At 41.0% G+C, this 15,431-nt stretch overlaps 1 protein-coding gene across 1 annotated transcript in view; it reads left to right on the plus strand.

Moving 5' to 3' along the window:
* LOC116395704 (ephrin type-B receptor 1-like) overlaps positions 1-15,431 on the plus strand; it is a 76,007-nt gene that overhangs the window by 22,594 nt on the left and 37,982 nt on the right. The window contains exons 2-6 of the mRNA XM_031869780.1: positions 5,135-5,199; positions 5,856-6,146; positions 7,042-7,260; positions 7,373-7,553; positions 15,255-15,410. Of these exons, the coding sequence (XP_031725640.1) occupies positions 5,135-5,199; positions 5,856-6,146; positions 7,042-7,260; positions 7,373-7,553; positions 15,255-15,410 (912 nt within the window). The remainder of the gene's footprint in view (positions 1-5,134; positions 5,200-5,855; positions 6,147-7,041; positions 7,261-7,372; positions 7,554-15,254; positions 15,411-15,431) is intronic.

Genomic DNA, 15,431 nt, shown 5'->3' on the forward strand with positions numbered 1-15,431 from the left:
AGAGAGAGAGAGAGAGAGAGAGAGAGAGAGAGAGAGAGAGAGAGAGACAAAAAAGAAATAGGAGTTGGCAGTGAAACAGTAAAATTACTTCTAATTCAGCGTCTGTGATGGAAATACTTTTATTCCTCCCTCTTGGGCCACAACAAGGATTTAACAGCCTCTTTGACTGCTACAATATCGTACAGATTTACCTGCTGTTTCCTCTGCCATACAACGGTTTTGGTTTTGTTCAGTGGTGTGTGGATTTGTTTGAGGAGGCGCAGCACTGCGGGGGAGGTGGGCACACTGCTATCACAGCCTCCAATATGTCAAAAGTAATTAGGCTGATCGGAGAGTATACCCTATCATGCACAAAGAGGTGTGTGCTGTGTGCCGTTAATTAGACTGATGAGTGTGCACTCTAATAAGCCAAGCGTAGACTTCTTCTCTTTTAAAATGAGAATTCACAAGGCAGGTTTGCAGATATGGTTTGGTTATACTGTGCCCGTACTCCTTGTAATTGTACAAAGATAAGAAGAAAATCAGCCAATGAATTGTCGATCGAAAGAAAATGAGTCAGTCAATGGATCATTTTGCAAAAAAGGACAAAATGCTCGCATTTCACTTGTTTAACTGACTCAAAATATGCTTATACGTTTCAATACGAAGCCTTCTTCAGAGCGCTTGATGTAAACACATTCAGTTCAGTAATAAACACGAGGGCAGAGTTAAAACACAGCCGAGTGTTGGATTCAATTATTTAGGAACCAATCACTTTTCTTTTCCCATGGCTCTAGATACAGGGACCAATCACAAGCTCATAATCAAATTTGATCCAAACCATTACATACAATATTGAGCTCCACAAAACACTGTTTCTGGCCTTCATTGTGTTACTGTTCAAATAAAAAAGGGGACACTTGAATCAAAATAAATATTTTTTCAAAATGTTTAATTATAGGCTGGTATTACTGATGATCATATATCATCAAGAGGTCAGTGTTCACATTTGTAGTCGGCGTAGGTTTGCTTCAGCAAAGTGTTTTGCAATTGCATATTCCATTCTGCTTGTGCAGATTGCAGTTTTATGCTCAGATATTCAGTGTTTCAGGCGTTGTTCAGTTTCTCAGACATATGCCACACCACAGGGACATAGTAACATATAGATCAGATGTGTTCATTTACAGTTTAGCGGACGGGAACTTTCCTCCCTTTGTGGGGAAGATTGATCGATTCTGTGCTTGTTGTTTTGCTGCAGCAGACGCAGTTCCCACATGGACACACATGCCAGTTGTTGTCAGCCATGTGGTCTTGTTTTGAGTCATATCTTTGTACGTGACAATACTTTTAATTGTGGGTGCTGTCCTGAATGAGTGAAAGGGCAAGTGATTTGCATTGTTTCAAGCAGAAGTGGTTCTGCTTGAAACACATGCCGGTGTCTCCTGAGTGCCTCTTTAATCTGTAAAGCACAATGGTCGTATTCTGCAGAGAAACAGGCCAGGCTTGAATTCTTTGTTGTTGTTTTTTTGCTCATTAGATAAGAGATTAGAGCGAGAGGTGGTGTTTACAAGATGCAGGGCTGTCTGATGTTATGTATGAACAGTTGTGTTTTAACCTCAAAAATTGACCAACTGGGATTATATTTTACTGGGATGATTGCTAGCAGCATGCAATATTGAGTTGCATTGTCTTTTCTGTAGATGGAAGTATGGCTCCAGTTTCATCTGCTTGCACGGTCAAGTTCAAGTGATTGATTTGGGCAGTGCTGTATTCACAGGTTGTTTTCAGGAAACTGGAGCTGTTATTCCCCCTGCACCCCCTCCCAACATAACACAATGCCATAAACAGACCATTTGTATAGCTTTGTCTTTGAGTGATATGGGTTGTTTTTGGGGTGATGTATAACCGTTTCTTTCCATTTTCCCCCAACCAATCCCGCCACAGAGGGCACTGTCCCCATTGCAGTCCATTTCTCTTGGAGGTACCAGTTGTATTTGTATGGCATAGTTACAGATTATTAGCACAGCGACTCAGAACGAGGTGTTGCAGTTCAATAGGAATGCTTTGGTTGGATTTTGGGTTGTTTGTGTCTCGGATCGATTAAAGGTAGAGTTCAAAGCCTCTTCATGGGGAATGCAACCATATACGTTTTCTACATCAAGGGAAACCAGTTTTCTGTTCTCATTCAAAGTGCAATCACTCAGAACATTCAGTACATCTTTTCTGTCTACAAGATAGGGTACTTATTGACAGAGCCTCTTCCTGAGACTATTGGCCTGAGAGTGGGTTCTGTAGGATGTTTGGGGATTTTGGGAATGCTATAAATAACGGGGGTAACTGGATGCTAGTTGGTCAGATAGGCACACAATTTTTTTTTTGATCGCAAATGAAATATGCGCAAATGAAATATTCTTACACTGGTCGACAAAACGAACAGTGTAAGAATGTTACCCTGCGCTTTGGGTAATTATGAGGAGCATTTTCAGATGTTCCATGTTTGAAACCTTGACGTTTTATAGGTAACTAGTGCGGTCCTTGTTCAAAATGTGCCCGTTTCGAATGGTTGGAAATGATTGCTTGGCCTCCGGGATTGTTATTTACAGCTTTCTCGAGAACCTCTTCGTTGCATCATTTGTCATTTGATGTGTGTACATAAGACACTACTAATTAATATATCTCGTTCTCAAAAGATAACACTCGACACTGGAACTCAACACACTGGAAGTATGAAGTCGACTGGATGAACGGTTGTCGAGAAAATCAAAGAGCAGCCAGCCAGAAAGAGACTCCTCCTATTTTAGTTTGATGAGGTGCTGCTGTAATGGTCAGGATACAAGAGATTTTCAATGTTCAATGTGAGATTTAATAAAATAGATTAATCAACAAAATAAACATAATCAGTTTCATATTTTCATTAATTTATTGAATATATGATAAGAAGTCTTTTCAATGTGTACACCCACATTACTCGCCCTGCACTTGTTCTTAATGCTCAAGCTGTGAACAGTATGCAATAACATGAAGTGATGAATCACAGAGGTCTCCCAAGAGTTCCTGGGCATTGTGGTGCAATCAATTTTCAATATACGTATACCAGCACAGCTTGTATATGCTAAAAGTGCATTAGAATATGCCTTGAATACCCTGTTCTTGAAATAGAAATATGGTGGTGTGGTGGAGTATGACACTGCACAGACGTTGTTCTATTCTTCAAGCAAAGCCCTGTATCAAATCCCGTCTTCTCTGCTGGAAGGTATAGCTTGTAAGACTACATGAGCTATTCCAACATCTCCTCTGTCAACATTGTTTTCTCTCGATATTACCATTTTTCTTTTAAGCCTCTTTTTTTTTTTTTTTTTTAAACCCAAACTTCAAAGACCTCTGAACAAGCAAAATATGCAAGGCAGAAATAAACTATATTAAGTCTATATTCTGCTGTGGATTGGTGTTTGAAAATCTTTGTTGACAACATGCCACTAAACGCACTGAAGCTACAAATTAGATGGTGACAATTGTCACCGTTTGAATAAGCTTTGGTCCAAGACTTTTGACAGTCAACCACATTTTCGTGTGACAAGCATTTTTATATTCACAAACGACCTTCTCTCCCAAGGGAGAGCTGGAAAACTGGGTTCTGCTGTAATTAGGCTCGCTCGCTGGCAAGAAAAAGAAGCACCCAAGGTAGAGGGTGAGATAAAAGACGGGGAGGTAGAGTGAAGGAGAGGATGAAGGTGGGGGGGATGTGAGGAGGAGGAGGGAGGGAGATAATGAGAGGCAGGGTGACGGATTGAAAGGGTGCAAGAGGAGGAGAGCATGTCAAGAATCAAGGGGGCTGTTTGCCTGTGGCTGCCTCGTGGTGTGATGTCGTTGAATCTTCTCACTATGTTTTATTACAAAGGACTATGTGTTGAGGTCTGTATTGTCAGCATGCCAACTAACTTATGTCGACTTGAGCGTCACAGCCGGTCCGCTTCCTGTCAATTTTGCATACAGCGGCTTATTTCACCCACAAGTAACGTAGGAGAGCTAAGAAACCGCCTGAGCAAAATGGTGTTTAAAAATTATACAACAGCTTCCTGTGTGGTTCAAATATTATTTAGTTTTTTTACTTTTCGTCTAGTCTTTTAGTTGCAGGAGAAGTAGCATTTCATGCACATTTTATAGATTGCCATCTTGCTCCTCTGTCTGAACTAGAACTACCAATATGTAATGAAAAGTGTCTCCCATAACCTCCATCCTACATGTTAGATATCATGTGGTTTTCCTTTACTTACTGTAGGTTGCCATTTCAACATTAATATGAATGGACATTGTTGGCGCGTAAATCATTTTTTCTCTCATGAAATTTCTCTCATTTTCTAATTTTCCAGCCTGCATTGGATCTACATTGCATCTACATACCAGACAGAAACTAATGTTGACATCTGTTTTTTTTGTTTTTGTCAAGTCGGCTAGCTTTGCATTCATCTGTGTTGCCGTCTGAGAGGGAACATTTAGCTTAGCGATGCAGTGTGTGTACAGCGCTCAGTGTGTCTCCCTGCTGTGATTTAATCAGGTTAGTATGTGAGATTACTGTAGCAGATGAAGCTGATAATGTAGGTTCAGGTGGGGACATGTGGTCGTTAGTGGCACCCACATCAGCTGAGGGCTACCTACACACATTCACATGATGTAGTTGTCTATTTAATTGCTATTGCCGGCACTGACTGATTTATCCTGAATGTAGTTATTATTTAAATAGTGGTTAAAATGATACTGCCGCCGCCTTCACCCTCACCCTTGGCCTTTACTTGACGTAAGACAATGTTGCCGGTAATTGCTTTCTGTTGCTGTCTGCTAGTGCTAATGCTAACTGCGCTCTGCTGCTAACCGTCCCCTGTTGTCGCCAACTATTACAGCTGTTCCAAAGCTGTTTCCTTGTTACTTTTGTTTATTTGTTTAGGTTTATTTGTGGCTATTATCTCTTTTTTGATAGGATGGAGAGAAAACAAAGGGGAGAAGCATTACAGAAAACAGAGTAAAGCGGGATTTTATGAATAGAAATGACCTGCATCACTATGCAGTGCTAAAGTTGGTGTCTGAGCGGACTGTTAATTAAACTCATACCTCCCTCTTTTCACCTCTCTCCTTGTCTGTCTCTCTTTTTGTCTGACAGAGACAGTGATGGATACAAGGACAGCGACAGCTGAGCTTGGCTGGATATCGTTCCCTGCCAACGGAGTAAGAACAATGTGGAGAGCTGTGATGTGCTTGTGTGTAGTCGTACGAATGTGTATGTGTACCCTTGGGGAAAGCAGTTTGAGTACACTTTACAGTGCTCTAATAAGGAGTCTGTCAAAATCCTAATTACAGTTGCAAGGTGACACCAATTAACCGCTATTGATGCAGAACAGAATGGACTCCAATAGATCAGGGAGGTGTAGCTTACAAGAGTCTGCAAATTAATAGAATAGATCAAATAAAATGGAATAAGAGGAAATAGAACAGAGTCTTCCACCCACTTTCTTGAACTCCTTTGATTTTTTTGTAAATGCTGGCTTGGCTACTAGCCCGTTACAATTGTGTGTGTGTGTGTGTGTGTGTGTGTGTGTGTTTGAGGTGAGCGGCTCTAATTGTGATGAATGGTTGTCCCTCTTCAAAAAAGAACAAGGTAGCGGGGAGAAAAAAAGCGAATGAGGATGGGACTTGGGGAGGTAGGAAGAGAGAGAGAGAGAGAGACAAAATGGTAGGGAGGGAAAAAGAAAGTTTAATTTGTGTCAGGTCTTGGTAAACCCATTAATCATTTTGGCCTCCCCTCTCATCCGTACCCCCTGCCCCGTCCTCACACACACACACACACACACACACACACACACACACACTCATACATTCCCCAGTGGGAGGAGGTGAGCGGCTATGATGAGAACCTCAACACCATCAGGACGTACCAGGTGTGCAACGTGTTTGAGCCCAGCCAGAACAACTGGCTCCTCACGACTTACATCGATCGGCGGGCGGCGCAACGCATCTACGTGGAGATCCGCTTCACCGTACGCGACTGCGCCTCCATCCCCAGCGTCTTGGGCTCCTGCAAAGAGACGTTCAACCTGTACTACCTGGAGACTGAAAGGGCCGTGTCAGCGGGCATCAAAGGGGTGGAGTACTGGGCCAATGCCCCTTTTCTTAAGGTAATGAGTCCAGAAAAGAAGAAAAGTGTGTTGTTGGATTATAAATTGGCATTTCAAAGTATAATTTGGACGGTAATCTTAATGTTAAACACCCTCATTTTTTTCATTTAACATGGGAGTGCTAAGTGCTGTAGTACACATGGCCTTAATCAGTTCACCCTGGAGAAAATGTAGCACAGAGGCTAGACATCTGACACCTGTGCTAATTCAGTACATTGGATTGGAGAACCCATTAGATTATCTGAAAATGTCTCCGTCACAGAGTTTACACCAGGATTTATTTTTCCCTAGCCTAGGAAATGTTGTCATTTTGGAGATACATTGTTTTCACAGGAAAGTGACAATATGCAATCCGAAAGAAAACACTGCACAGATCCAAAAATGAATCGATAGTCCAGAAGCGGATCACAACAAATGCTGATTTTATTGAACAAAGTCTACAAGGTTCAAATTTCCTCTAGGTGTTAGAATTGAACACTTACTTACTGATTGGATGTGTTTTTTCTAGTGCTCTTTGGTAATAATTATCTCCTAAAAATGTAATTGACACTGCCTCGTGTGTTTGCGGCTTTTCAATTAACCAAACTGAATCAAGTTTCCGTGTAGTTTCACACTGTTTGTGTTGATTAATCAGAGTGTTGGAGAGCATCCAAGTGTTGGAAATCTCCTAGCAGCCTCCTATCATCAAGGTTAAATTCTGACTAAATTCTAAAATAATGAATTGATACAGTATGTGGTCATACAGCATTTATCCAATATTATACAGCAGATTCAAACATTACTTAGTGAATCTTAATTAAGAACCAAGAAACGGGGACAGAAGAACCTTAAATAATTCTCTTTTCTTTCTTTTGCCACGCCCATCCTTCCCTCTGTCTGTCTCTGTCACTGTAAGGTGGACACCATCGCAGCAGATGAGAGTTTCTCCCAGGTTGATTTCGGGGGAAGGCTAATGAAGGTGAACACAGAAGTGCGGAGTTTCGGGCCACTGTCCAAAGGCAAAGGCTTCCACTTGGCCTTCCAGGATCTCGGTGCTTGCATGTCCCTGCTGGCTGTCAGAGTATTCTACAAGAAATGCCCCAGTGTGGTGCAGAACTTTGCTTTTTTCCCAGAGGTATGGACCAGAACTAACTGAAAACTGTGGTGCTCTTTTCATCAGACTTTGGTGCAGCATGTATACAGACATTCAAGTATATATATATTTTTATGATTCTGACTCTCTGCAGACACTGACTGGAGCAGAGTCCACTTCATTAGTCATCGCTAGAGGAAACTGTATCCCCAACGCTGAGGAGGTAGACGTGCCCATAAAGCTCTACTGCAACGGAGACGGAGAGTGGATGGTACCCATCGGCAGCTGCAGCTGCAGAGCGGGTTATGAACCAGACAATGGCAACGTGTGCCGAGGTAAATCTGTGCATTAATGAGGCTGTGCCAGTCCAAATTGTGCTTGTGAAAAATGAAGAGGCATGTGTGCTGTGTTAATTCTCCTTATTTAAAACCTGTTCTGATGACCTTGCTACAGCAAACACTGTTGCATGCTGCACACAAATGTCATATTGTTTTGTAGCACAAGTCAATGAGCCGCTGTGACAGCAAATCAATATCCAGCAAATATGCTTCTCATCAACCGTAGCAAACATGCTATAGCAGTGGGCAAATATCTCACAAAACATACAACACAAAGGTATCACCAAGCATGCTAGAATTTAGTTTCAACCTTAATTCTATAATAATTTGTGCGTGATACAAATATGGTATTGAAATTATATTTTGAACAAAATATTTGCATATCCATTCTCTTTGTTTTTCATTCACTAAGACAAATGTGCCATATTTAAGTGCTGGCCTGCTTTACAAAACATGGTGGACGATAATGCTGAGTCAATTCTGTTGAAAGCGTTTAAGGTATTATGTGTAAGTGTGTCATTTCTGGCAGTCCTTGCTGTTTAATGTATACATTTCCAGATGTATTTTTGCCCAAGGGTGAGATGTTCCATATGTCAATATTAGTAGAAGCAGACTTGGGTGAACATGGCACAGAAATAGCTCCTCTACCTCATTTACCTCCTTTTTATATCTGGCCTCCTTCCCCATTTCCTCTCCGAAGTAGTACCCATCATTTCTTATTCTGCCTGTAGAGTCTCATCCATTTTGTGTGTGTGCAAGAGTGTGTGTGTGTGGGGTGGGTGGGCGTGTGAGCATGTGTGTGTGTGATGTATGTACATATGGTGAAATGATAAGTGAGGCCGCTTCATCCCATGTTAATTACTTTAGCGTGTTCCAGCCAGATTAGTCTACTGCAAATTAGTCCTGAACTGCCAGAGAGTGTCGACAAGATAGAGGGGCATCTGGAAGGAAGGAAACAAGGCAGATAAAGAAAGTACAGCAGAGCCCTCTGGAGAATTGGACTGACAAGGAAGTAAAAAAAAGGACAGAAAGGTAAAAACTGTGAGAGTTGAAAGAGATAGAGAACACAGAAGGGACTGATGAATAGTAGTCTATCTATCTCCAGTGAAATGCGTTCAATTTGAGCATTGCCTTTGGTGTCGGTGTCTCTTTTGCACAGAAATACTTTTTCTTCACATCATATTTGTGTGCATAGAATGCCAGAAAAGATTCATGGGAGACAGTGATTAAATCTGACAATATTACAGGGCTGTTGATTGCCACTGCAGAAGGAATTACGGCGAAATCTTCCCAGTCATTTCTGTCGATCTCTTAAAAGACATCGAGCTTGCAATTGCTGCCCTTGAAAAACCAAACCAGAAAGAAGATATGACAAAATATTTTATTGCAATAATAGGTTTCATATCAGTTGATACGTTGAGTAAATTGTATATTCATGACGGTATAAATTAGTTGCGTTTCAGCTTGAAATGACCTCATAGGAGATTCACAACCTGAAACATGACACAAAAAAATCATACGAGCAGAAAACAGAATATCTAATTAGATCCATAAATTAGACAGCACCCATTGGCACCATGTCTTTTGCTATTAAAAAAATGTGTGAAGTAGTAACGGAGGCAACACTATACTGATGTTACAGTTTGTTAGTGTTTCTGGTGATGGGTCTAATTGCTGGTGAGAATGCACGTGCTTATGCTTCAGGTGATGAACTTAGGTCATGGTATTTCCTGTCCATGACGGCACAGGTTTTCCCTTTTCTTAACCCATCTGCTTCGTGTCACTTTAAATAGCGTTAGCCGGGCTCTTTCTGATACTGTATCATCCACTGCGTGACCAAACAGGACATTAAGTAGCCAGCGTATCTCCACATTTTGTCCACAATCTTTCCATGTTGTAACTATGTAGCTGCTGATCTGGGTGCCGACATGAAATAGTTTCCTCAAAGGGAGTGTTTCTCTCCCATCCAACTTCAGACATCAAAAGAAAGTGGTGTTTTAAGCTACTCAACCAATTTTTCAGTTCCTGTAATACTGCTAAGTGATTGGTTAGAAACAGCTTTGTTTCTGTGTTGGGATCGGGTTATTTGTAAGTTGTCACGCAATGTAACTTATGGACATTATATCAAAGTTTCAAATTTTCTGACAGAGAAAATGTTCCATTGTGAAAACTGTTCATATTGTTTGTATGGCCCAGCTGTACTGGAAAGTCATACTGGATGCAGTCTTGACAGTTTCCAGGTACACCTGCCTTGTGTGTTTCATTTAATGCTTTAGTGCTTAAACTGTGATTTGAGATGTCGTGGGACGGAGCCTGTCCCGCCTGTCTGCGTCAAGCTGGCGTCTTTTGGGTGTGCTCTCCTGCCAATCAGCTGATAACAACTTGGCAGGAAACTGGACTGACTATTGGAACAGATGGTTGTCTTTCAGTGTGTGTGGTGTGTGTGTGTGTGTGTGTGTCAGGCCACAGAGATGGTGTTTATTTTGCACCAAACCAGCATATTGTGCAAACCATCCAGCAAAACTGGCTCGACAGTACAATAAGTGTGTGTGTGTGTGTGTGTGTGTGTGCGCGTGCGTGTGTGCGTATAGTAAAGTAAACACATTTAAATAGACCCTTACTTCAAATGCATCACTACAAATGTCAGCACAACCATTGAATACACACAAACAACCCCTGCTGTGGACTTCGACGATGAGAGTTTTTTAAATCTGCAGCCTTTCACCACACACACATACACTTAACATTGTTAAAACATTTTAACAACAAACGTTCAACTAGTGCCCCTAGAATGTTACTCTCCAAAGAGTTGATTTCAAACAGTGTTTGTGTGTGCATGTAAAGGCCGTCACACACCAGGGACGGTTTTATTTTGTGTGATTAATTTGCATGTCAATATCATTTTTTGAACAGTTTTTTTGTTGTGAGTACTTTCACACAGTATGTGAATATTATGCAGCTAAAAAGCGACAGAAATATTTTTCAGAACGTCAAATTTTTTAACTTTGCATCTGGAATAAAGGCTTCAACCAATCCCGTTTTGCAGAACAGATGTATCCCAAACGTACACTATAGTGTACAACAGCATGGAGGCTCAATAGACTGTTAAGGTTGAAAGGAGAAACAAAGTTTACAAAGGCAGCGCAGATCCACTCCTTCCGTTCTTACCTTTCACACTAAAAGCCCGAGACGTACATGCTGCGTAACAAGAGGCAAATTCAATCAGAGCATTTTGCTAAAAGGAACCTCAATAGAACAGCTTCCTGTGTCTTAGGCCAACATCAATTTAACTTAAACGGTCCGATTGGTCCTCTGTCTGCACAAAGCTATTTGAACCTTTAATTGATGCGCCTATCACAGATTCCTATCGCTGCCGGTATGAATACTTTTGATGCAAAATATTTTCTGATGATGTTACATGAATAAATGTCTTTTTAACATATTGGAGGCAGATCAGATTTTGACAAAGTCCCTCTGTCGTCAGACAACATTTTGGCGGTTTTATTCTCTATAAATGGTACACTACCGTTCATGTGTAACAACATGCACTTATAGTGTTCGTATAGAGAGAGCTGGACCCGAGGTGAGAGAGATAACTATCGGCTACAGAGTCATTTAACAGAGAGGAAAAGGAGCGAGACTTGTTGCCATGGTGACACGCCCCACGCGTATGAGCGAGGTTGTTGAATAAATGACCTCGACAAGCCAGATGTCTATCTGACTATTGAAGGCACAAACAGGTAGAGAAAGGTACAGGCCACTGACACCTCGGAGAGAGGTCTGCATATAAAGGAACTGATAGAAAGGGAGACTGACACCGACTGACACAGAGGAGAAGGAGTGAAAGTGTGTCTGACAAATAGGGAGGATTAGAGGGGAACGTTGGGAAAACTAGCTGAAGATAATTTGAACAAGTGAGATGAAATAATGGCTTGAGTTGAATTTCAACCAGTACACACACTTTGCAACCGGTTTCAAGGGTACGAGACTCTCTGCCTTTCACAGCTGTTCACTTTAAAAAAGTATTTTTGGGGCATTTTTATGCCTTTATTAAAGACAGTTGAGAGATGACAGGTAAGGAGGGATCTAGAGCTGCAGCTGCCTCAATCAAACTGGGGACATTGCAATTCATGGTCGCCACTGTAAAAGCAACTGTTTGCTAACTAGCAAACAGTTGCTTTTACAGAGCAATGTTATTGTTCACTTGAAGTCTTGTTTCTGGTGCACACAAGTTCAATATCCACTCTCATTTAGCTCCGTCTTTGGTCTCTACCAACTCCTGAGGGAAATATGTGACTTTAGCTCGTAAATACTCAACTACGTTCACCAGAGGGCTTTTCAGCTAAAACAGCCGCATTCTACGGCCGAAAATGCTGTATGAAAGCGGTGAGAGTAGAAATGGTTATCGTTAGGCTTTTATTAATACTAGTACTCTTAACGATATTGCCTATTGGCTCGGTTCCTTATTGATACGCTTGATTATTTTGTGAAATACAAAGACAATTAATGGTAGAGGGAGGGGGGATGTGCTGGGTCATTTCTGCAGCCTCAGCATCTACAAAACGTTCCTAAATCCTTAAAATACAGTCACAGCTAAACATTAGCTAAGTAACAGGTAGACTGTTCTTTTTATCAAACCGCTTTGGCAAAACTAACGTTACCTGCAGTGGACGAGGATGGTCGTCTGCTCGCCAAACAGTGGAAAACAGTTTTGCAGATTGATGTTCTGCTTGTTGGCCAAAGGTTTTTATAGATTGCTGGTATGATACTTGTCTTACTTCTATTGCATTTGAGACGACGACAGTTATCAGCATCTACTCAAGTAAAATGTAGCCACACTTTCGATCTTTTTCTTCTCTCTGCCATGATGTGTGTCTCACACTGTACTGAGCTGGAGTCGGTGTGTGTGTGTGTGTGTGTGTGTGTGTGTGTCAGAGTCAGAGTAAAGCACAACTCCGCCCCTCGTGCAAAGACGAGACAGAGAGAGGAGGTTTAAAGGGAGGTCGCTGCTTTTTTTTCTTACTCCGTAACTTCCAAAGTAACGATAGTAAAACCGTTAACTCTGGACCTTATCGATACTCCGGGTATTTGCTACTGTCTTATCGGTTCCCCTTTAGAACCGAGTTTCGGGGAGAATCCCTAGACATCCCTAGACAGATAAAAAAGGAGCAGAAAGTTCATATTGAATACAAGCTTGATTAAGTCCTGCCATATGATATGGAGTGTACTTCATATCTGAGATGCAAGTAGTCTTTTCAAGCTCTGCGGTTCATGCACAATGTAATATGCAGTAAAAAAAATGGGGGCAGAGCACAGCATCCTCCATTGTAAGTCATGTTAGAACAAAAGAATCAGCAAGACCAAGAAATGACATAACAGCATTTCAGCAAAGCTGCAGAAATAGTGATATTGAGAGGGAAGAATAACAGCATTTGTTTTTGTTCCCTTTATTATGCTCTGCTCTATTTCTTAGAGCAGAAAAGACTCTTTCTTAGAAAATAGTCTTTTCTCTTTGAGTTTCCGTCTTTTTGTTTTTTCCTGACCCTTAAATCCTTTAATGTTTCATTAAGTGACACTTTGAGGCTCTTAGCTCGGTGGCACTTTGTCTAATTTACCTCTTCCCCTCAATTCCAGTTGTCATTTGGGCTCCAGTTTGTACAGACTCCGTAAAAGCCCGCATGTGCAATCCTCCTCCGCCCGCCACCATAAATCTGTGTAACATTTGCATTTTGGTCTTACAGCATCTAAAGCATCTCCGAGATAAAGTGAACATTCATTACAGCGGAGGAAGTGCTAAAGATTAATCAAACCGGGAAACAAGTAACATTAAAGAAACTCATTTGGTTTTTTACTCAGCCTTTTGGCAGAGCTTTCGTTTCAGTCTAATTTCTCATTTCACACTTCTGTTTCCCTGTTCTGCTTTCTATTTTACTTGTAGTCATAACTCAGAATGTGTTTGCCCTCATCAAAAAAAGGCACTTATGAAATCCCATTTGTTAATTAAAAGCACGTGTCCTTCTGGGATGCAAAGTACTCTCACTTAATGTGATATATTTAACTTAAGATGTTTGACCATGTCACGATGTTGCATTTCATTTGTTTAGTGAATCTTTTTCTACTTTTGCTTTAAACTAGGTGTAAGACGTTTATTTAGAATTGGCTGTCAGTCACGCAGTCAGTTGTACTGGTGCTGCTGAGGTGGCTGTGTTTTTCCACAAGTTTGAGCTTTGAGGTGTTTAATTTACCTGAGCTACTATCAAAATGCCTCCGACAAGAAAGGTAAGATTATGTAATCTAGCCTGAAAAGTGAGCATGAACTCATGAACTAGATTGATTGATTGATTAATTGTAGCTGCTCTGAAAGTTTTTTATTTATCTATTCATCATTCATTATTTGTAAACTGTTTTGGCTTGGACTTGCTTGAAAAACAGTTTTCCTGATCTCAAGAGGCCCTTCTTGTAAAAAAAAAAATGTTTTAAATAAATATTACCAGCAAACAGTTCGAGAAAACGTCTTTGAGGCAAGAGAGACATGACATTTAACAGCAGCACTATTACTAACATGCTGTGATTAATTTGATCAAAGAGATGGTAAAATTGATACAGATGGATACATTTAACCGAAACAGTAGCAGCCATGACTCTGGTCTGTGACATTATGTTCAGACAAAGGTCTAATAATAAAAAATGAATGCCAAAAATTTAAAATGCAATGGTACTTTCAGCAGACCAGCTGTAAAAAAGGGGGATGATGTATACATAGAGGTGGCATCCCAGAAACTAAAAATACAGGAAGTGGTGTGAATTGGCAGTTGTGTAACAGATGGGTATTAAATGCACATGATCCAGTGGGGGGTACCTACAGAGGCTCAGACATATGTGTAAATGGGCGCTGTTCTTCCTCAAATTCAAGGAAGCGGAGGGACACATAACAAGACCTGCTGGCATTCACATGTAATGAACTGAAGGGGAGGGCCTTCATACAGCCTGCTAAACACTGGAGATGAGACAGGCATCCCTTTACATTCTCTACAGAAGTGAAACACCGACTCCAACCTCTATTACTGGGCTTGTCTTATTCCAGATGAGTTCAGTTCAGTCGTTATTATCCCAGATGGGAAACTTGATTTGTAGTCAGGTGCACAAGATAAAAAACACAGGTACAAAACAAAAACAAAAACAGAAATATGCTAGTGCAGTGCAAATGATGAAAGTCCATGAAGGTGTATAAAAGCATGCTGTGCGCTCAGAATCAGCCATTCCTGGATGAAAAACAGTTGGTTAAAGGGAAACATCATCTTTAAGAATTCATATGTGTTTCATGTCACAAAGAATAATTCAATAATATTCATGGATAAACAACTATGACCCAGTTAAAGGAACCAGATAAATGAAACTATAATCTACAATGAAGACAATCAGTGTGACACTGTGAACGTGCACCAAATGTTTTTGTGTATCTTGTTCAGATAATGTGCTGCTATTCCCAGAGAATCCCCCTCTGTGCTTTGTCAACCTTATACCACCAGTAATAACTCCACCATTGCAGGGTCTTTCTAAAGCAAAGTTTGCCAAATGTCTTGAAATCAAGATAAACAAAAGGCGCAAACACATAGTTTATTAGTTGTGTTTCATTCATGTCCATGGTTATTTAGTTTTTAATGTTTTATCTCTCTCTCTCTCTCTCTTTTTCTTCAGCTTGCCCTCAGGGCACCTTTAAGTCGTTCCAGGGGGTAGGATTGTGTCAGCAATGTCCGCTCAACAGTCGCTCTACCATCGAGGCCGCCACAATCTGCGGTTGTCGCAGCGGCTATTACCGCGGAGACATGGACAAACCGGAGGACGTGTGCACCAGTGAGTCTGTCTTTCTCTGTC

Source organism: Anarrhichthys ocellatus, unplaced genomic scaffold (assembly GCF_004355925.1).
Source record: "Anarrhichthys ocellatus isolate YVR2014 unplaced genomic scaffold, GSC_Weel_1.0 scaffold48, whole genome shotgun sequence".
In the NCBI taxonomy this organism is placed as follows: domain Eukaryota; kingdom Metazoa; phylum Chordata; class Actinopteri; order Perciformes; family Anarhichadidae; genus Anarrhichthys; species Anarrhichthys ocellatus.